The 23042-nt window shown below is 39.9% G+C and overlaps 1 protein-coding gene across 33 annotated transcripts in view; it reads left to right on the top strand.

Moving 5' to 3' along the window:
- JAKMIP3 (Janus kinase and microtubule interacting protein 3) overlaps positions 1-23042 on the top strand; it is a 158506-nt gene that overhangs the window by 97034 nt on the left and 38430 nt on the right. For 16 of the 33 annotated variants that reach the window (XM_065552149.1, XM_065552151.1, XM_065552157.1 and 13 more), the window contains 4 exons: positions 15569-15784; positions 17769-17888; positions 20494-20640; positions 21900-22031. In XM_065552149.1, coding sequence (XP_065408221.1) covers positions 15569-15784; positions 17769-17888; positions 20494-20640; positions 21900-22031 — 615 coding nt within the window. The remainder of the gene's footprint in view (positions 1-15568; positions 15785-17768; positions 17889-20493; positions 20641-21899; positions 22032-23042) is intronic. The other 17 variants (XM_065552167.1, XM_065552166.1, XM_065552169.1 and 14 more) reach the window with 4 other exon arrangements.

The following is a 23042-nucleotide window of genomic DNA, read 5'->3' as shown; positions in this document are numbered from 1 at the left end:
AAACTGGGGGGAGAGGTAGATAAGATGGAGGGTAGGGTTAGGGTCCAGAGTGACTTAGACAAATTGGAGGATTGGGCCAAAAGAAATCTGATGATGTTCAACAAGGGCAAGTGCAGAGTCCTGCACTTAGGACGGAAGAATCCCATGCACTGCTACAGGCTGGGGACCAACTGGCTAAGCAGCAGTTCTGCAGAAAAGGACCTGGGGATTACAGTGGACGAGAAGCTGGATATGAGTCAACCGTGTGCCCTTGTTACCAAGAAGGCTAATGGCATATTGGGCTGCATTAGTAGGAGCATTGCCAGCAGATAGAGGGAAGTGATTATTCCCCTCTATTCAGCACTGGTGAGGCCACATCTGGAGTATTGCATCCAGTTTTGGGCTCCCCACTACAGAAAGCATGTGGACAAATTGGAGACAGTCCAGCGGAGGGCAGTGAAAATGACTGGGGGGCTGGGGCACACGACTTATGAGGAGAGGCTGAGGGAATTGGGCTTATTTAGTCTGCAGAAAAGAAGAGTGAGGGGGGATTTGATAGCAGCCTTCAACTATCTGGAGGGGTGTTCCAAAGAGAATAGAGCTTGGCTGTTCTCAGTGGTGGCAGAGTGGATTATTCCTTTTTTCACATATTGGATTATCTAGTTACACTTGCTCCAAATGTCTGTTTGATTTAGCACTGAGTATATTCAGAAAATTTAGAACTAGCAGATAACAGTCCCACAGTCCAGAGCAGCCCCTAGCTGTTGGAAGGAGCAGACAGGATCATAGGATGCTCCATTGACACATATAATGTGTGCTTTTGTGTATGTGTGTATGAGTATGTCTACACTACAATACAACACCTGCAGCTGGCCCAAGTCACCTGACCCTGGCTCATAGGGGCTTAGGCTGCAGGGCTGTGAAGTTGCTGTGTAGGCATTCGGTCTCAGTCTTGTTTTTAATATGTTTTTTTCTGTAATGCTTTTTTACCTTCAGAATAAAGTAGGCTTGCATATGAAGAGCTGTGTGGTAATTTATAACTGTAGCAGTTATAACTGTTAGCCGTCTCTGAAGAGAAAACAAACAAATGTCCTTGGGCACCCGTCTGTGCTGGGAAATACAGTGAGGGCAGGGAACTGTGTATCCTGGCAATACCCTGATCAGAAGGGAGAGAAACACATGTTCTACCCAAGAGAGGCAACAGCTAGGGAGCTGGAAGACTCAGAGTGGGTTCCCTTGCTGGACCACTGAGGGGAGATATAGGTGCTGCAGTTGCCCTGAACTGTGACAACTGTGTAAATGTGTGTATTGTAAAAGGCATGACCCTGTTGGAAGGGAGATGTACTCATACTGGCAGAGAGGAGACTAACGAGCTCCTCTGGGCCCGTTCAATACTAACGAGGTGCTCTGCCAGGTTTTTTTTCTGACTGGAATTTCAAAGAGAGAACCGGCCGCAGCAAATGGTGGTGAGCAGGAAGAGGGTTGCCCCGCCTCAGACAGCAGAGACAGACCTGCCGAGAGGGAGACAGCATCAGGCCTCGCCGCTTCCAAAGCTGCATGACCTAGCCTCAAGCAGTATCCCCCAGAGGAGGGGCTGGAGGTAGACCCCCCCCCCTTTTTAAACGAAGCCCAAAGGACTAATCCAGGAAGACTATCTGATATCCAGGTCACCCTTCCCTCTCTTCCCTCATGAGAGAGGAGAGTCTGTAGGAAAACGAAGAAAGAGGCATGAGAACTTTTGTTTGTTTTGAAGAACCTCCCTCCCTCCTTGGGTATCCACTGACGGGGGTTGTGGAGGAAGAGGGAGGGAGGAAGACATTATAAAGGAATAGAAGTGGGGTCTGGAGAGGACTTGAGGGAGCCCTTGCCCCCCACCCAGTTTGCATTTACTATGCACCCTTCTCTAACTGTACCCCTCCCACACCTCCAGCAACAAGTTGGGTTCAAAAGACACTTAAGTTGTACCCTCTTGTCCCGTGTACCTCCACAGTGAATTAGTTTCCAATGTATAAGTATTTGTCATATAGCAAAAGGGGTGTATTTACTGGAGCTCATTTAGAAGTTATGAGAAAGTTTAGAAGGCTATTCAAAAATCCATTGTACCTGTGACTGTTCCTGGTGTTACAAATTAGCTATTCTAAATGATGCTGAGTTGGGGAAGTCCTCCAGCTGTCTGACTTGTGTGAAACTAGCACTGATTTTGTAAGCTAACATATTTTGCTTCGGGCAAGTCATAGCTAAGTCTCAGGCTGGATATCTGCACAATGTTCCTGCTGATCTTCTTCCCAAATAGAATATAAGTGGTTTCTCTGACCTCCATTGATTTATACCAGCTGGGGATCTGGCCCATAATTCATAAACATTGCTTTGCTCTTCACTGCAGTGCAAATGCCCTGTTGCACATTTAGGGACTACATGTTTTTGTAAAGGGCATGGCAGACATCCAGTTCTACATTGTTAATGGAATCATGACAGGACATTAAAAGCTCCTCGGTTTATATGCAATTCATTATTTAGTAATTTTAACAAAGGCGGTGTGATAAGCCACACCAACAAACAACTATTTCACCCTTTGAAAAAATACTGTTTTTTGTAAGTGTGGACGAGAATAGGTTCTATCCACAGATCAGTCAATAATTTTGCAATGAGATTAAGCCTTTTTAAATAAAAACCCTTTGAAGCTATTTATTGCTGAGATGTACACTTTTTAATTTCTAAGTCAAATTATTCATCTTTACAATTACTCACAGAAGACATCCTGTGTCTTGGCAGGCTTAGCTGCAGAATGGAAAATAGATCCATACATAATCAGCTACAATTTGCTTTAAAAAGGTAATTTTGTATTGTTCCTATATTCTCTTTTCAAATTAAGATTGATGTTGTTTTCCTTTTTCATTATATGTAGATCTGATATAGAAGATGATCACATCTCACGTTAGACCTGCAGAAAAATATAAAATAACCTTTTAAGCAATAAATATTATATTGCAACCTCAAATTGAATAAATAATATATGACTAATTCAGTAGTTTTAAACTGTGAGCTGCAGGGTAAGCACTAGTTAATCAACCAAAGAGCAGCATTATGTGAAAGGGGAATCTCTAGAGGTTCAACTTAACCCTGAGGGGATGGGAATTAATTCTGGTCATGATCCAGTAAAGCATTTCGCTGTGTGCTTAACTTTAAGCCCCAGGAATACACCACTCTTGTGTAATTTCATACCATAGGTGCTTAAATATTACATAGTCCTGCAAATGATAGAAGCGAATGGAACAAAGAGTCTCTGATCTCATAAATTTCACAGTTAATATTTACCACATGGGAGTTCCAACCTATTACAGAGTGCAGCAGGTTACTTACCAAGTGACGGGGGGACATTTATATGTTAATACCAGTGATCCATGAAATCATAAGCTTTGGAGTCATTTGGATTCATCTGCCTTCATCTATGAACATTGCGGGAAAGAAAATTTTGGATTGAAAATGGGTATAGTTGTCTTCTAACAGTGTATGTAAAAACATTCCACTTAATAGACTTCTCAGGCATTTTATATGAAAGAGTCAGGAAGTTATGACTTTTATCTCTGGTATTTGAGCACTTCTAATTAGATCAGATGTTAATAACTCAGTGCTGATTACCTGCAGGCAAATTGTGCCCATCAGACAATATTGCTAGAATATAATGTATACGTTACTTTGCACACAGAGTCAAAATGTTTCTTAAACATTTAATTTCAGATTTTTATACTAGTAACATGTAATGTCATAATTTTATTTTTCAGAAGCCAGTAGCAACTAGAGATGGATCAGACCTAGCAGCCATCTTTTCTATCCCCATGTGATGGATTTTCAAATAGGCATTTTCTGATCTACTATTAAATGTCCTAAGTGAGCAGTCTTTTACTGCCTCTTTTGGGAGATTATTACAATTTCTACAACATAACCATACTGTTAGAAATTTTTCCTTTACTCAACAACATCCCATTACTCTTACTTATACTTTCTTGAACCATGCTAAAAATGATCTTCTCTTCTGTTTACTTCTTTGATATTTGTATATGCCCATGGTTATCACATCACGTTTAATCATTGCTTTGCCAAGCGACACCTGATTCATAGATTAATATCCTTTATGGCCAGAAAGGACCATCATGATTAAGGCTGCGAGTTTGTCATGGAGGTCACGAAAGTCACAGATTCCATAACGTTCTGGGACTTCTGCAGCGGCCAATGAGGCTGGCCCAGGGGCCACCTGAGCAGCTGGTGAGGCATGGGAGGGAGTAGGGCTCTGGGTGGTGCTTACCTTGGTGGGGGGCTCCCCAGACATGGCAACATCGCCCTCCTTCAGCTCCTAGCAGCTGGTTCTGCGCACCACCTCCACCCACAGGCACCACCCCGCAGCTCCCATTGGCCATGGTTCCCAGCCAATGGGAGCTGCAGAGCTGGCACTCGGGGCAGAGGCAGCACACACAGCCAGGTATGGAGCCCGCCAACCCCTCCCTCCAGCACCTGCAGGGTTCCTGGGCCACGCGCCGTCCCTCTCCCCCAACACCCGTGGGGTTCCTGGGCCGCATGCCGCCCCCCCATCACTAGCGGGCCACTGCCTACCACCCCCACAAGGACCCCTGGCACCCCTGGTCTGCTCCCGCCACAAGCACCCCCCCCCTGCACCCGCGGCACCCTGGGCCACTCCTCCCCTCCAAGATTTCGTCAGGTGTATATAGTAAAGTCATGGACAGGTCATGGGCAGAAAACAAAAATTCATGGCCCATGACCTGTCCATGAATTTTACTAAAAATACCCGTGACTAAAACGTAGCCTTAATCATGATCATCTACTCTAACCTCTTGCCTTGGGTCTTAGAACATCACTTTGTAATTCGAGCATCAAGCTGACCTTCCTTTGCAATCTAACCCTGATTCACCTGGTGTGCTACTTTCTACTCCTACAAAGAGTACAATTAGGCCCATATGGTTAGGAACAATTAAATGTGTCTAGTATATAGCCTAAAATTGCACTGGCTATTTTCGCCCCTTATCACTATATAAGTAATGGATTTTTCATGGAGGACCGAAACCACGGATTTACCAGCTTTTTTTAGCTTGTAAGACTAAATGAGATCACAGCCTTGATGGTATGGCTGCAGACGTACATAAATCCAATATAAATTCCATGGTCACATAAAAGAGATTCCATTTACAGCTGAAATAAGATTGAGCTCACAAGTGCATTTCAACATCAAAGGGCAAACACTGACTGGAAAATAAAATTTTATTTGTAAGTGTTGAACTTAAATTGAGTATTTTAGAAGAAAAGCATTTGCTGGAGGCGGAAGTCTTCAGAGAGCAGATGATGACATTGACTCCATTTCTTGTGTCAAGGAAGTTCTAATGCACAGGGCTTATTATTTTTAAAATGTGACATCTGTTTTGAAAATAATACAAAATGTGATTTTGTAAAACTGGGATTTTACATATGGTTTTACAAATCATCACTCAGTAACTTCTCTTTCCCGCTGGATACAACAGAATTTAAAGCAGCTTTTATCACCCCAACTTAGCATCTGGTATGTGATCTCTGATCACACTTCTAGTTTCTGTGATTTTTCATGTCTGTCATAATGCATTTCATCAAAGTCCTCTTCCACTGCTATTGTCTGTCCTTATGAAAAATGTTAAAAGAATGTGTCCCACATTTAAAGAAATGGGAAGAGGTTTTGGTCACATAGAACATTATTTTATCTGTTTAATCGAGTGAAAATTGTAGCTCCTAAACCCATGATATTTTTTTTTCTTTTTGAACATATGGCATGAGCTATTTATGTCTGGAAGGTTTGTATGTGATGATCTCCAGAGAAGCACAACTTTAGCACAGTCAAGCTGTCCCGGGTTCACTAGCTTAAGTACAGTTATGAAAGTTGAAAATCACATGTCATATTGTAACAAGTAGGCATATGAACAATGTCCTCTTAAAGAACTTGTAATTATTTAATAAACTTGATTTTTATTTTTTAATTTGTGGCTCTCTAAATATCATAAAATACTACCAAGGTGGCTTCAATTACATTCTTAGGGTCTAGTCTCCCTCCAGTACATGCACATTTTCTGTTAACATTAATGGGAGTTATACATGCATGATGCATATCAAGGAAAAATGGGCCCATTAGTTATGTTAACATTATCAGATTAGTTGGATTGCAGTTTATGCACAGTAGGGACTAAAATCCAAGATAATGTAATGTCAGTGTAGGTTTCATATGAGATGTATGTTGGTCAGAAAAGATAAGTGATAAATAACAGGATAGACTGTTTAAAGGGGACTATACTATGGACCAGATTTTTAAAAATTACTGTTGTTGACAGTTTTTTTTTCTCTTACTTAATTGGCCTCTCAGAGTTGGTAAGACAACTCCCTCCTGTTCATGCTCTCTGTATGTGTGTATATATATCTCCTCAATATATGTTCCATTCTATATGCATCCGAAGAAGTGGGCTGTAGTCCACGAAAGCTTATGCTCTAATAAATTTGTTAGTCTCTTTTTGCGGATACAGACTAATACGGCTGCTACTCTGAAACCTGTTGTTGACAGTGACCATTTAAAAGATGAATAGCCCACCAGTGTAGGATCATGCAGTGTTCCAAATATCCCTGCTTCTTATAGAGATGCTCTAGCAACATAGGCAAAAAAGGCAAAAATCTTGTTGCTTACCAAGCACTACATGTTTACAGACACATGCGTCTGACACTTCTCACTTTCCCTAGGAAGCGATAACATATTGAAGAAATGTGGGCGTTAAAGCAAAGTGTCAGGTGAGTAGAGTAGGAAGCAAAAATCCTTCAATTGCCCATTTTACTGTTGATTGACTCAGTCCCTTATTTGTAAGTAAGAAAAGAATGGAAGACATGCTGGTTTAAAAATTCCCATGTGCAGTAGTAAAGGTGATTTCTCGGTTTAATGACATCTCCATCAGGCTTCTTATAGTCAGAGCTGGTCAAATTATTAATTATGAATAATATTAATTGAAAATATAGCTCATTTTTCCTGTTTGCAGTTTGATCCATATTTCTATTAATGTATTTGTTATTCACATCTATCCATTTGATAGATCAGATGAACAATTATCAGCTTAGGGTTTGTTCTCAAACTAAGTTTTGGCCATTCATTATTTCAGTGTGATGGTCACTTAAATCAAATGGTAAATAATAATAGGATAACTTCAACATTGTAAAATTCAAATGATGAGTAGTGAATAACAAATAGTGATACCAGTCCATATATATATGTGTGTGTGTGTGTGTGTGTGTGTGTGTATAAATGTGAACATTGTTGTTTGCTTGTAGATTTTTTCCCATCATTCAAACAGATAAACCCCTTTCATGTGGGTGTTCCCAAATAGTGAATTACAAAGGAACAAAACATGATCCAATTGAATAGGAGTTTCAACAAGTGGTCACAAACACTGTTTTGTAATATTTACCTAGCTCTGATAGTTAAGAATCTGTTGGCATCAATACTGGGCCAGATCCTGGCCCCTGCTACATTCCCTTTCCATCATTTTGGCAACAGAAAGGGAATGGAAAGCTGCCCTGTCATAAGTTTTGCATAAGGGAATCTCTGGATGGCATAGAAAACTACCTGCTTCTGCTCACACCTTGTGTAGTGATTGCGAAAGGAATGCTTTATGAAAGATACACACACACACACACACACACACACAAATAATTAATACATAAGATGACCGTATGTAGCACTCAGAAATCTACAACAGTGTTCCTAGGTTTTGTAGGCTAATAAAGCCTCTGCTGGTTGTGCATGGCAAATGGCTTCTTGTGTGCAGCTCTTTACATGAAACTCTTAACAGTGGTCATTTCAGAGGTATAGGAAAGCGCAGAAGTGGGAACTTCTGGAGTATGCTATGTGACGGACTGACAATTTCCTGCAATATCCTGAATGAACTTTACTGAATTAAGTTAAATTTTAGTAAATTAAGTTAATAGTTTGGGGGCAAATTGTAGTAAAATGCAATTGTGTATATCGTATTGTAGAATTGTATGTATTTCTATGCAAAAGGTAAATAGAAGAACAGTAAGGGGTGATTGGCAATGCTGCAACTTGAATGAATTTGCCTAAAGAAGCCACCCCCGTGGAAAGATATGCATAACTAGTTCAAACTGGATTCCCCAGAGATCAACAGACAAAGAGAAGACTTTTGGATAAAAAGCCCGAGTTTAGACAGACTCAGGGCCTTCTTCCTGATCCAGCAAATGGAGGGCCCCAATCCTTAGGGTAGGGTTGGAAGGACTGGGCCTGCCAGAATCCATGTTTGGGAAGCTTATTAGCATGTGTGTAGGTTTTTTCTATTTTTAATATGTTTTTGCTGTATTGCTTTTACCTTCAGAATAAAGTAGGGCTTGCTTAGAAAGAAAGTACCTTATATCTGTAGCAATCACTAGTTTCTGAAGAGAAATCAGACAGGTCTGTTTAGACAAACTCTGTTTTCTGGGAAATACACGGAGAAGGCAGGGTACTGTGCAGCCTGGACATATCCTGACCAGGGAGAGAGAAGCAGATCTCCACCCATGAGCGGGAACAGCTAGAAACCTGTGAGTGGGTGCCCTTGCTGGACCATTGAGGGGAAATACAGGTGCATTTGCCCTGATTTGTAACATACTGTGCTCCAGCTCTTCTGGGCCAGTGGATTCTTCTAATAGGAAGACTGCGTTCCAGCCAATTCTAGTTAGAACCGACCAAAGGCTGCCCCTAACTTGTCCCTGAGAGTGAACCATCATTTACTGTGATATGCCACAAATATTGTAGAAAAACTGTTTTTACAAATGTTTCAGACAGTTTTAAGAACAATGTTATTAAAGTTTTATTTTTCATATCCCTCCTCCTGTAAAGCCAGCCTTAGCTACAATGAGTCAACTGCACAGGGTTCCTAAATCCCATAAAACTTCTAAAACTGGTCTAATGTTCCTTTTCTGCATATAAAAATATCACTGTGTTACAGTCTATTACCTTTAGACCATATAGGGCTAGCGCTGGCTCCCATTGGAAGATGAGTATCTCTTCGTGGCAATGATGAAAACTCCCATTTCTAGAGCTGCAGGCTGTGTGATAATTGCAAGTTGTGACATGTATATGCACAGAAAAGCTGTTACTGGTGTAGGACTCCATTCTGCCGGGTACAGGTGGAAAAAATTACATTTAGGAAGCAAAGGTTGATGAAAAAATACTGGCTGCTGGTTGAAGCTGCTCTGGGGTTCAGAATGTTAGAACAAGCCATGGAGGTGGATTAGTGAGCAGACTATTGGTGAAGTGGTCAAAGGCACATGATAAATTCACTTATCACAGTGCTCTGGAGTTTATCACCTAGCAAGCACCTTCACATATGTGATATACAACATCAGAGATCGGCAACCTTTGGCACGCGGCTCGCCAGGGTAAGCCCCCTGGCGGGCAGGGCCAGTTTGTTTACCTGCCGCATCCGCAGGTTCAGCGGATTGCAGCTCCCAGTGGCCGCGGTTCGCCGCTCCAGGCCAATGGGGGCTGCGGGAAGTGGTGGCCAGTATATCCCACAGCCCACGCTGCTTCCCGCAGCCCCCATTGGCCTGGAGCGGCGAACTGCAGCCAGTGGGAGCTGTGATTGGCCGAACCTGCGGACACGGCAGGTAAACAAACCGGCGGGCCACATGCCAAAGGTTGCCGATCTCTGTACTACATGTATAAAAATATTCCCCAAGGACCCAAATACATAAGGCAATCTTTTTTTTTTCCCTTCTCTTTCTGAATAAGAGTTAAATTCTGCTTTACAAAATTATTTTTCTGTAAATACATTGTTATATTTTAAAAAGTAAAATCTTACAGTTGATTTTATTACAAATTCAAACTAAACTTTAGCATTTAGGGCCACATGTTCAAAGTGGGCTTTATCTTGCCCTCTTCATCAGTGCCTGTAATTCTGCACACAGAAGGCCATATCCTCAAATGGTGTAAATTGGACTCATCTTCATTAGATTCATCGAAGCTATGTCAATTCAGTTTTGAGAATCTGGCCCACAGATTTTTGTGCATACAAAAGAAAAACTATCCCTTGTATTTATGTATGCAAATGGGCTTTCCACATGTGCATGGACAAATGTAGGGTTTTAGGCATGAAAGATTCTCCACCCCCAAGCTTGCCTTTATTGCAGTTGAAGTATGCCACATTTAACAGGTTGTGGGAGAGCCGGCTGTCATTGCTCTCCCCAGGGTCATGGAGAGCCTGGCTTCAGGCAGACAGGTGGCCTTTCATTTTTCTGCTATCTGTGCTGACTGCAGCATGGAGCCTTCAGGGAGCAAGAGGAGGTGGCGATGGCTGGTAGGGAAATGAGGGGGAGACTGAGGGACAGGCTTGGAGTAGGGGCAGAGAGGAATAGAATGGGGGAGCAGGGATTGGAAAGGGACAAAATTTCAGAGGCCAATAGGCATAGGGGCAGAATAAGAGGCTGCCCATGGCTCTCCCAACAATCATAGTATGCTTCTGTTTCTGTGATGGTAACACCAAGAGGCCCCTGCTGTGATCAGAGACCCATTGTGCTATGTACTATATAAACATTGGAAGAACAGTTCCAGCCCTGAAGAGCTTACAATCAAAATCGATGAGAGAGAATGGAGGGATTATTATCCCCATTTTACAGGGAACTGAGACACCAAGAAAGTTGGCCCAGTGCTCACAGAACTAGCAGAACTGGGAACCCAGATCACCCAAGTCCCAGTCCAGTGCCTTAATCATTACTACCTTGGTCATCCCTGGTTTCCCCAGCATACGTGTCTGCCCCTTGTTCTCTCCACCTCCCCCTGGCTTCTGAAGTCTGCAGGCAATATGCTCCTGCCTGCCCCAAGCCTGCTGCTATTGATAGGGGCACCTGGGAGGGAAATCTGACATTTTTCACTGTTGAGAAATGTCACATACGAAGATGTACAAAACTTAGCAGCTGTGAATTGCAGGCACAAATGTAGCCTGTTTTATAAAGTGTAACCTATGATGTTTGAGTGCTTTTGCTCACATTCCCCAGATGTGCACTTCGGGGATAGTAGGCAGAGTGTTTCTGGTAAACTTTCACTAGAAGTTTACTCACCTTGAGAGTGAACTTTGTCCATTTGGCATTTGCTTGCCCATGGACCAGTTCTGAGTTACATATGATTGGTTAGGCAGTCGAGGAAGGGGTGCTGTTCATCCAGCACCAGTTTGATTTAATTCAATTTTGCATTAACATATGGATTGTGTGCAGATGCTACATGGATGGATGCCAGGCAAAATAAATACATATGAAAAATGAAATCAGTAAACAGACACTATAGTTTTTGTTGTTGTTGTTGTATTGGATCTGGAGTGTGAATTTTTCAAGCTATTTAGGAAGATGGAAGGATATTTCATCATCAACAACATAATCACCCTTTCACTGCTTGTCTCCCACTGCATCTGCTGTGTTGCGATCATCTATTCATAAGTGAATGGACTGAATGACTGAAATCAATGTTGGGTTGATACAGCACATATGCTCGGCTTAGATGTGCTTCGAATATTTAGCAGGAGTTAATTAACATTTTGGACTTCGACTAGTTGACAGTGTCCCTTCACTGGGAGACTGTCACACCCAATCAATTTATAAAATATAAAACATAGTATACAAGTGTGTAATACTGGTACAATGTTCTGATTTATTCCCTCCAGTGCAATTAGTTTGACAAGGACATAAAGTGGTTAGCTACTCCTCTGTAGTGACAAACATTAGAAAAGATCCAAAGAGGCAAATATATTAATGTATTTCAAAACACTGAGAAAATCTTCATGTTGAAAGAAGGAATATGAAGGAAAATTGAATGACGGTAAGTGCTATTGCATAGAGAGATGTTCCCTGGGTCTCTCCTTCTGTCAGAGTGCAAGTGTGCATCCCCAAAAGGTCAGAGAGACTGACTTGAGAAGAGATCCCCTTTCTTTTAGTTACTGTTCCACTAATAAATGATTGACAGCTCATTCACCAGAACTTCGGAAACTGATCGCTAATGCAGATTATTTTAAACATTCTAATTGCTTGCTCTGACATGCTGCCTATGGGGAAATGTTTGTCATGTAACAGCCTCTTCTTTGGCAAGGATTTTCTCATTTGCATTTAAAACCTTTTTCTGGGAATAGCTTTGGCTTTTTGAGCATAGACATACGAAGCTTCAAAAGCAGACTTCTGCTGTTTACAGTCATGTTAATGATGCTTATGGAGACTGCAGAGCTATAAATGCCCTGTGAACATTACAAGAGGAAATTTCGACAGCATTGAAGCTTACATATTGATTTTTATATTGCCCTAGAGATCAGGTCATAGGGTTTGAAATCAGTTTGATGAAAAATAATATTAGAAATTTTATTTGCTAGCACAAGGGATGGTGGGACCCAACTTTTCATGCCTTTACATTTGCATAATTGGCAGTAGCTATGCGCACTGGCTGTTTATTAATTAGCACTTCGGCATAAAAATTCATTCTAGGTGGAGACAGCCTGCTAAAAATAAAGTGGGAATATCCACACTGGTAAGCAAGACATTCTCCTTTAGACGATTGGATACTGTGCTCATATATATTCATTGACATTGTTTCACAAGTAGTCCTCTTATCTAAAGCAACCAGATACAAATATAAGGAAGGTAGCCACATTAATCGAAGGCACTTCATTGTTTCTATGTAGAGTAATGAAACAACTGTGTGCAATAGCTTTGTTTTGGACACACACCTGGAAATTCACAAAGATCTTTCAGTGAGTGGCAAATAATTTTCTTTTTTAACAGCACCTTAATGTTATTAATGCTGTGAAGAAAAAAACCCTGTAAAATAATCTTTTAAAAATGCTTTCTTCATTTATTCAATACATTTTGCTGCTATAAAATTATATGAATATATTTATGTTTAACAATGAACTGTAAATATAAGAACATTGTATTTAATCCATAACTATGAACTTAAACAGATAGGAGAGATGTGAATATTAATGTTCTCTTATTTCTTCACTAAGCTAAGATTTAGTCCTTTTTTTTTTTTTTGCAAAAATCAAAAGCTTACTAGAATATAATTATTTTGTTGAATCTTTTGTAATTTCATGTTTTTCTTAATTGAAAATGTCTGTGTTACAGAATTTCTTTGTGTTCACATAGGTGAGAGTTTGGCTATATAGATATTTTTCATTTAAAGTCTCTTAGTTTACTGTTTGATAGTGCATGCCATGGGAAGAGTTCATCAGACATCTCTTTGTTATGAGGCAAACTTTAGTAGATTGCTGCATTCCTAGGAATTCACTATTTTAAAGCATCTTTAATAAAGTAGTACACAAAATGTATTTTATTTCCTCAGTTTTCAAAGGAGACTAACTTTTGCATAGAAAAATATCATACATGCACGTATTTAATTTTTACATGTCCTTTTCACAAAGGTAGTTTACAAACAATACTTGTTTTTCTTCAATTAGACTCTGTATTTACTTCCTATAATAGTGTAGATCCCACTTATGGGTTTATTGTTTTTATTTTAGGATGTGCAAAGCCGGTGAGGAATTGTGAATACTTTAGATAGAGCACATATCCCTCCATTGTTACTGCAGGTGCTGCTAGTACTTTCAGATAATGAAAATTGAGTGTTGTGTACTTTGCTGCTCTTATCCCAGAGTCTGCACAATAGGAGACTGTATTTTGAAAATAATCAGTGGACAAGATGATTGCCATTGCAAGACTAATAGATATATATTCCTCTCCTTCTCATCATAGATACCTTAACTGGGGCTTCTGAGGAAGGAGAGCAGCTAGGGGATGGATTGTGCTCAGCTTCCCAACTGAATTTTCAAATACTGGACTGAGGTTCTGAAACACATAGGGTGAAATCCTGACTCCACTGAAGTCATTGGCAAAACTTCAGTGGGGCCATAATTTCACATGTAGCATCTTTAGCCCCAGGCTCAATGCAAGTAGATTTGCAGTTTTGTGTACATATTACACACAGCTCTGCTAAACAATAACCAGACAGTAGATATTCCCTACACAGTATGAAAAGTCTGGAAGTAGGAGTTAGGTGCATAAATACCTTTAAAAATCTAGCCTTTAGGTCATAGTGTGATCTTAGGTACTAGGGATGGTGTGCCATATGTGGTGTTATGTATTGCATCAGCTACAGTATTTAGGCACAACAGGATTGCTATGGAGGGAATGCCAGCCTTGACTCTGAATTTCCTTATTTGCATCAATCTGCTTCACAATCTTAAATGTCTGATATTATCTTTGTGTGGATACTGGTGCTAAGGATTGTAAAACTGAGTCCAGTACTAATCATTCTTATGAACAAGAATCACTTTGAAACAGATATAACTTAAGAAAAACTGTTTTTTGTTTTTTTTGTCTTAGTCCTGTGTTTGACCATGATATTAATCATTTAAAGCAAATTAATTCAATGAAATATTCGGCTAATTAATTCCTCCATTTTTATCTGTGTTTGGGAACAATCCTATAAAAAACAAAACAAAAACAGTAGACTGCCCAGTTCTTACTGTCTGTCCCATTAAGGGGAAGGCATTCTGTCTATGAACAGCTCACTGTTAAAAAAGCTGCTTGTTTCATTTAAATGTGTAGCGTTTCAGGAGTATTTAAAGTACTACAAAGATTATACACACACACACACATATATAATATGGTGTCTGAACTTAGGAACAATATGGTTGCTTTAGGAAGTTGACGTGATTAATTTTTTTCCACACTGATTCATTATCTACAAGTATATTTGACAACCATGTAACTTGTGAATGTAGTATCTTGTATTTCCACATGTACTGGATGTTGGTGCAATCTAACTGGTGAAGATGCTGTAGTTCTATTACAGTAGTGTATATTATCACAATCACAAAAAGACTATTTAGGCTGCTCTTGGAGAATTATTATTTATTAAGCAATGCATGGTTGGTCTTCTGCACAAAGGTAAAATTCAGATCCTTAAAGTAAATAAGACTGTAACTGTCAAAATTCCAAATTTTGGGGTTTTAATCTTTTGGCCTTCCTCCAATCCCAAAATTTGGTTGTTTCATGTCCAGGGTCAGCCCAGCATTCAGGTAGGGTCCAGCTCTTGAATTAGCAACCAGATATAAATTCCAAACCATTTGCTCTGCAAAGTTTGGGTGGGTTTTTGAGCATTGATTTGGACCATCTCTAATTCAAAGCACCTGGGACCTGATACTAATAATTCAATAACAATAAATAGATACAGTAGCTGAGAAACTCTTGGTGCAAAATGATCATTTCTGCTGGATGGCTCCCAAAGTAGTTAAAAGTATAGAAATAATTACTGAAGCTATTAAGCAATTCTGTTCATATGGCCATTGTCGAACACTCATTGCTATTTTATTTTCCAAAGGGTGTTGTTTTTTGTGTTAAGGAATGTCAAATCTGTGAAACTGACTGTGATATGGTTGCCATTGGGTACAGTCCAAGATGCTGTGCTAGTGTGATGCTGCCAGTTTCCATGGTAACCAGAGACCTGTAACATGCATGCTTGTGTGATTGTATTTTGTTCTCCTTGTAGATGGAGGAGATAAAATTTAAAGACAGAGCAGTCTACGTGCTGGAAAGAGAGTTAGGGGTTCAAGCCGGGCATGCTCAGAGACTTCAGCTCCAAAAGGAGGCTTTAGATGAACAACTTTCCCAGATCAAAGAGTCTGATCGGCATCTGAGCAGCCCCAAACGGGAACTTCCTTATGCAAGTGGTGCAGGAGACGCTTCAGATCATTCAGGAAGCCCCGTAAGCACTTTCACGTGGTTTCACCTAAACAAGCAAACAAAAAATGACAAAATCTTGATGAGTGCACATTTTAAGCAACAGCTTTCCCATAGCAGTACAGAGCAAACCAAGGAGATTTCCTTTAATGCGGCAATTCAATAGCGGGATCTTTAAAACTAGAATCAAATCTGATCATGGGAAAGCTTTTGCTTTTTCGGTTTAGTTTGGTTTTTGTTAGCAAGGTGAAATATTCAATTTTTTAAAATGTATCATACTTCAAACACCTGCTTTAATTTGACAGTGTGGCATAGTATCTGCTGACAAATTATGCAAATGCTTTTCTAGTAATGTGTGTGTGTGTGTGTGTGTGTGTGTGTGTGTGCTAGTTTTCCAGTCTACTAACACTATGTGTTGTAAGCAAATGTAAAAGAACAATTTACAAAGGGAAATCAGTAAAGGTAGTGTGTGTAACCAACAGCATGCAAGCTTACAGGGTACTGCAGTCGGACTAGAACATCTCTATTATTAATATTTACATGCTGCTAAGTGCTTTTGCTTTCAACCAGTGGTCTAGGAAGTGAACTAAATACCTACTAACCTATTCTCCACTGTTTCTTTCATATTATGCAATATCCTATGGCATTAAATTTTAGTCACCTTTTTATATTGGCTTTCTATGTAACTATGCCACCTTCCTGCTTCTGCATTAATTTGCTAATAGTAAAAACGTTCAGTTAACTGACTTCATATGTCTGCGACATATGTTAACTTTTTTCATTGTTGATTCTCATCAAGATTTATTTTGCAATGGTTCTTAATTTTCTCAGTAAAAGTATAGATAATAGAAAACACAAACAAAAAAATCTTTTTTATTCTTTATTCTGAGCCTCTCCTGCACCTGTTGAATGAGGAATCCTAGAACTTCTGAAAGTTCCATTAGGATCATGGACTTTAATTTGCTTGCTCTGATTAAAGTTCTGTACTTAAGTTTTATCAAACATTAGAATAATGCTAGTGAAAGAAAAAAAATCCTATAACTTTTGTAAATATAATGTAACTGCTTTCTGATTTAGAAAAATAAAAACATGTCTTCTTATATTTGTATTCATTTACAATTTGATTTAAACATTTTCACTTTTTGGTCGATTAAACCATAAACCTTTATAACTGACCCATTAGAAGCTAAAGTAGGGCCACAACTTCATAGAAGAGAAACCTATGCAATGGTATCATTGCATGGATTTCCTACATTTATTTTTCAGTATTTATAAATATAAATTTGCCTTTAACAGACTACTTATAGTGAGTCACATGTCTGAAATACTCAGTTCAACAGTGGCATATATTGGAAACATTGCCTTAGTTTTCAATTTTTGTCTTTCATGTTTCCAAGTTTAACATTTGTGATTCTGTATTTGCATATACATACTTTTGCATTTGCATACTTTCTTACATTTCTGCTCCTTCAATTTTCTGTTGGTCTCATCTTGCAGTTTTCAGTTCTAAGGCAGTGGTTCTCAACCAGGGGCCTGGGGCACCTGGCAGGCCACGAGCAGGTTTCAGGGGGGCCGCCAAGCACGGCCAGTGTTAGACTTGCTGGGGCCCAGGGGAGAAATGGGAAAGCTGAATCCCCGCTGTGTGGGGCAGAAGCCCGGGGCTCCCAGCCCTGCCACCGGGGGCTGAAGCCAAAGCCTGAGCAACTTAGCTTTGCAGAGACCCCTGTGGCGTGGAGTCCAGGGAATTGTCCTCCTTGCTATCCCTTAATGCTGGTCCTGGCTTTTATATGCAGAAAAGCAGTTGTTGTAGCACTGGTGGGCTGTAGAGTTTTTATAGCATGTTGAGGGGCCTCAGGAAGAAAACAGTTGAGAATCCCCGTACTAAGGCACAGATTACATTCTCCTGTGTAATAGGTTAGAAATAGTTGGATTCAGACAAGAACAAAAGTTGGTGTCTTTGTAAAAGTTTGATCTTATGAACAGTTATTTGCAGTTGGTCTTTGTTTTAGGAACAGCAGCTGGATGAAAAAGATGCCCGGCGTTTCCAACTTAAAATTGCTGAGCTAAGTGCAATCATCCGGAAACTAGAAGATCGGAATGCATTGCTGTCAGAAGAAAGAAATGAGCTTGTAAGTAAGAACTATCATTACATTTTAGGAAATGAATGCATATCAGAATTTGCACTGGCAGGTGGACACTCACTAGAGACAACATTAAACTCCTTTATCGTGGTTCATATGGTAACTGTTGCAGAACATATTCACAGAGTAAGAGAAGAACATCTGCTTTGGAAGATTCATTATGTAGTATCAGCTCTCAGTTGATCCCCAGAGAGTGAATGGGGACATTATCCAGGCAGCATGGAAGACCTGAAGAGCAGAATGGAGGCTCTTGAATTTGTGAAAGTGGGAGCAAAAATGCACAGCTTCTTGGAGGTGCTTCCCACCTGGCAGAAAACACCATGAGAAACATTTATCACCATAAAATTCACTATTGGAGGGTCACAGAATCAAGTACTCTAGCTTGATATAAAGGGGTAATTTTAAAACCAACCATTCAGCTGTAGCCATGCCTGTCTCATGTAAAGAGCTAATCAAATCTCAAATCCTGGTCAGCTCGCCCCACCCCACACTGTCCTCTCCCTTTGTATGACATGGCAAAATTGGTCAGGTGTATTATGGATTCCCCCCCTTCTTCTGAAGCATCAGGCATTTGCCACTGTCATAGTTTGGATTTCAGAGATGATGAACCAATGCCCCGATCCTGTAGAGTAGATGCCATGTTCCTGTTTTGGCACTTCCACTGCTCTTTCCAGGCAATTAAGTGACATACAAAATTGATGGGCGGAGGGCAGATATGAAAGCCTAAAAAAGAACAACTTTGGATTCAGGATTAGGTTTGGTTCAGGTTTTGGGAGAAGATTGATATAGGCCCTTATTACCCAAAACTATTTGCTCTGTCTTATTGGTTGCCCATACTTGTAGAATCTAATCTCTATTGAGTTAAAAATACACAGTGCACAACATGGAACATATTAGGTTTACTGAAACTGAGAACACCGTGTATAGAACATCGTGTGTCATCTCTGGTATGACTTCATAGGCTGCAATGGAATTACAGTAGGGCTGAATTTGGTCCGCTGTGTGTTTGAAATGCAAGAATGCTGTTTAAAGATTTGCTAGTTAATGGTATGTATGCTGTCAAACACAGAATGTATTTTACAGTACTGGTGCCATGCAGGAAAACTCCATATAGACTGAATTATGGAGAATATTAGACCAGCAATTCAAAAGTGTAATCTGGGGTTACATATAGCGTCCATATTAGATTAGAAAATTGCTAACCCTGCTTCTCTCTTTCCTTTATGCCTGGTAGTATTCCATACAATAACATAACATTGTCCACAATATGATTAGTTCATAAAACAATTTTATTTTTAAGTAAATATTAGTTGGCATTTTTTTTCAGTGGAACCTTTAATTAGGTAGGGGTATATTTTTCTCTGCGGTGTGCTCACACTATGCCCTTTAAAGAGACTCAGGCTTACACTGGGCTTTTACTCATGAAGGATTGACAGTTTTAGAGTTAGAAAAAGTCTCAGGTTGCTACAGGTTTTGTTGTTGTTTTTTTAACTTCTAACGAACTTATTAAAACTCTTGGAAGAGGCATTGTCAAAGAGTCACCTTGTTATAATTTAGTTATAACTTAGTGCCCAACAGGGGCTTCTGGGCTGAGCCTGAACTGATATGTGCTCAGCTTGTTCTGTATGGTCCAGTACTAGAAGTGGCACAGCAAGCAGAGTGCAGATCTTGCCTCCTGTTCACTCTCCCAAGCATCCAATGCCCAGAGTTGCCAGGCTGAGCCACTCCCTGCCCACTGAGGGGAGGGAGTGCAATCCTGTGATGACATCCTCTCCAATGACCTCTGATATGAGGAGGGGAAAGAAGAATTTCTGAACCCTTCCTGCCCCTGCCCTTCCCACTCCACCCTGGTGGGCGAAAGTTGACATCTCTAACCCAGGTTTCTCTCCTCTGGCCTGTTGGGGGACAGAGAGAAGAACTGTCCCACAATAACAACACAAAGGAACAAACAAAATATACCCAAAGTCCAGAAGAAGGAGAGGGAAATGAAAATGGTTTATGCCTGTATTCATAATGTTGAGTGACAGGTGCCATGTAAGAACCTAGATAGGTAAATCAAATTGACAGATACAGTTGAATCCCTGCACCTTCATGTGATCAGCAGAAGACAGTTTGATGGAGTGCCTTGAGGACATGATCTAAAGTTCACTGATATCAATGGTAGTTTTTCCATTGATTTCAGTAGGCTTTGGATCAGGCCCCAAGTTAGCAGAAATTGGAGGGGACCTGATTTTAAAAACTGCTGCTGTCATATCGCCCCTGGCCCTGTTGCATGTTTTTTCCTGTACCCCCAGTACTTGATTGGATATGTGAATGAAGGGTTTGTGTGTGTAGGCAGGGAGGGGGGTGGGTATATGGGTGAAGGGTCAAAGAGGTCAAGCGTCTTGCCCAAGTTCTCACGGTGAGTCACTGGCAGAGATAGGAACATAACCTAGGAATCCAAGATGACACTGCTTTGCATTTTTCAAAATTGGAAGTGAATTATATGACTGTGGTAGTAAAATGACTTTAGTTGTAATAAATTCTATCAATATGTCTTAAAGTGATAAATGGAAATAGCTATACTGCGTAATGCATTTTTTTAATATTTTAGTTAAAACGTCTAAGAGAAGCAGAAAGTCAGTATAAACCTCTCCTGGACAAAAATAAGCGTCTCAGTAGGAAGAATGAAGATTTATCCCATGCCTTACGTCGAATGGAAAATAAATTAAAATTTGTAACTCAAGAGAACATAGAAATGGTAGGTTTCCCCTTGTCACTGTCATCTGTAAGAAGAGCAAATAACTTAATATATACAGGTTTGAGGAAATCAGATATTTAACAAAAATATCATCACAAGCTTGCAGATTATTAAACAAGTGTTTTCATTTTTCTAAGTGTTTTTTCTGGTATTATGTTATATAAAATAAGTGACTTATGGCTTTTGTTTATTAACAGATGACGTTCCAGTTATACAGTGAGAAAGTGATCAAGAAAGAGTTTGCTTTTCAGGCATTGATATCCTAGTTCAGCAAATGTTTTACTTTTGCTTTTTATTTATTTATTTTTTTCCAAATTCTGAGCTATAGTAAAATGCCTATATTTTGATCCAGCTGACTGCTCAGTAGTGCTCAGGAGAATATGGATGCAAATTATCTCGCTTAAATTGTGATTTTCGTATCACAATTGCTTTGCGGTGATTTGGAAATTTGCACCAGTCACTCAATATTTTTAGTTGTTTATGTTTAAAGTTGAACATTAATGGTAATTGAGTAAGTGAGAGATGACATGCATTCAGCAGGACCAAAACACTTTTTTATTAAAGTTCAGTTGCTCTCACACTCTCTAGATCCAGTCTTGCTGAAGATAAGAATTAACCTCCATTTAGGATTCCTTTTGCCACATCTTTAAATTCCTCCTTCAGCAATATAAAGCTGAACAGACTGTCTTTTCCAAGACTGATGTTAATCAAAGTCCTCAGTGGGCTACCAGATGGTGCACGAGACTGACTTTCCTCTCTGGTGACTATGAGCATGATGCCTTCCTGATGTCCTAGCTTCTAGCTTTTTCTAGCCTGAGGAGCTAGAATCCCAACCTAGATATATTGTTTGATGGGGGGCAGGCAGAGCGGGAGAGATAGAGAGAGAATCACCATCAGTTTAGCAAATAGCCTAGATGAATTACTGATTGTAAAAGGTTTCAGAGTAGCAGCCGTGTTAGTCTGTATCCGCAAAAAGAAGAACAGGAGGACTTGTGGCACCTTAGAGACTAACAAATTTATTAGAGCATAAGCTTTCGTGGACTACAGCCCACTTCTTCGGATGCATACATATATATGCATCCGAAGAAGTGGGCTGTAGTCCACGAAAGCTTATGCTCTAATAAATTTGTTAGTCTCTAAGGTGCCACAAGTCCTCCTGTTCTTCTTTTTGATTGTAAAAGGGAAGGATTATATGCTGTGCTTTGGCAAAGACTTTTAAAAGACATTTGCAATTTTGTTCTGTGGGTTTTTTTTTTCAGAGACAAAGGGCTGGGATAATAAGGAGACCAAGCTCTTTAAATGACCTTGACCAGAGTCAAGAAGAAAGAGAAGTTGAATTTCTGAGGCTACAAATTATTGAACAGCAAAATATCATAGATGAACTCTCTAAGGTAATCAAATAGCACCGCCTTCCTAGTGCTCTTGGTCATAGCAAAAGAAAAGAAAACACCAAGCAAACAGGAACAGCTTGTGTTGTCAACAAACATACGGTGATGATTTCCATGGGCTTCCCTTTATAACGGAACTGAACTTAAAGTAAAATGTGGAACATTATTTGAAAGATCCCCTTCACTCAGCTCAGCATTTGTATAAAGGAGCTTCTTTCAGATTTTCTGAGCTTTCTTGGAAACACACTAATGGCCAGATCCTATTCCCATTAAAGTCAATGGGAAAATTCTCTCTGATTTTAATGGGAACAAGATCAGGCCTAAAAACAGGAGACTCATGAAAGGGAATATTTTCCAATGTTTCGGGCTTATTTTAAGATGCTTAAATCTTTTATAATTTGTTTTCCTTTTAATAATTTCCTTTTAATAATGCTTCTTGTGATCAGTAAAGTTGAGGCTGCAGACCACAGGTGTTTGGTGTAGAAAATGAAATCATGAATGGATCCTTAAGCAAGCTTCATAGTAATTTTTTTTAAAAAAACACTATGCAGATTTTTCTTAAACATCCCAAAGCCAGTTCTATAACAACTGTGGACCATAGGTCATCTACATGAGCTAATGCTGCTTTGGGGATTGTAAATTCAGTGAGTTTTTACTCAGTTTTTCACTTTGGGCAGGGATATTAGGGAATTTCAAGTCAATATAAATTTCACATGAGGAATCCCACTGGGTTGAGGAGTGTTTATTCCATAGACAACGAGTGTTTTCCTGGCTCAGCCCCTCCTCCTCAGGGAAAGAGCAATATAATGTAAAGGCAGCACTCCTCCACACTTCCACATCCCTCCTCCTGGATCCACCAGGTTTTATCCCCTCTACAGGCAGTGTTGAAGGGGATGATTTGGCTTTAAAAGATCCCAGTCCTTAGTCCTTACTATGGAAAAATTCCAGTTACAGCGAATGAGCGTTAAACCTAGGTATGGACTGCAGAATCCAGTTAAATAACATTCTATTGCA

Source organism: Chrysemys picta, chromosome 7 (genome assembly GCF_011386835.1).
Source record: "Chrysemys picta bellii isolate R12L10 chromosome 7, ASM1138683v2, whole genome shotgun sequence".
Classification (NCBI taxonomy): Eukaryota; Metazoa; Chordata; order Testudines; family Emydidae; genus Chrysemys; species Chrysemys picta.
This window is presented reverse-complemented; position numbering and strand designations above follow the sequence as displayed.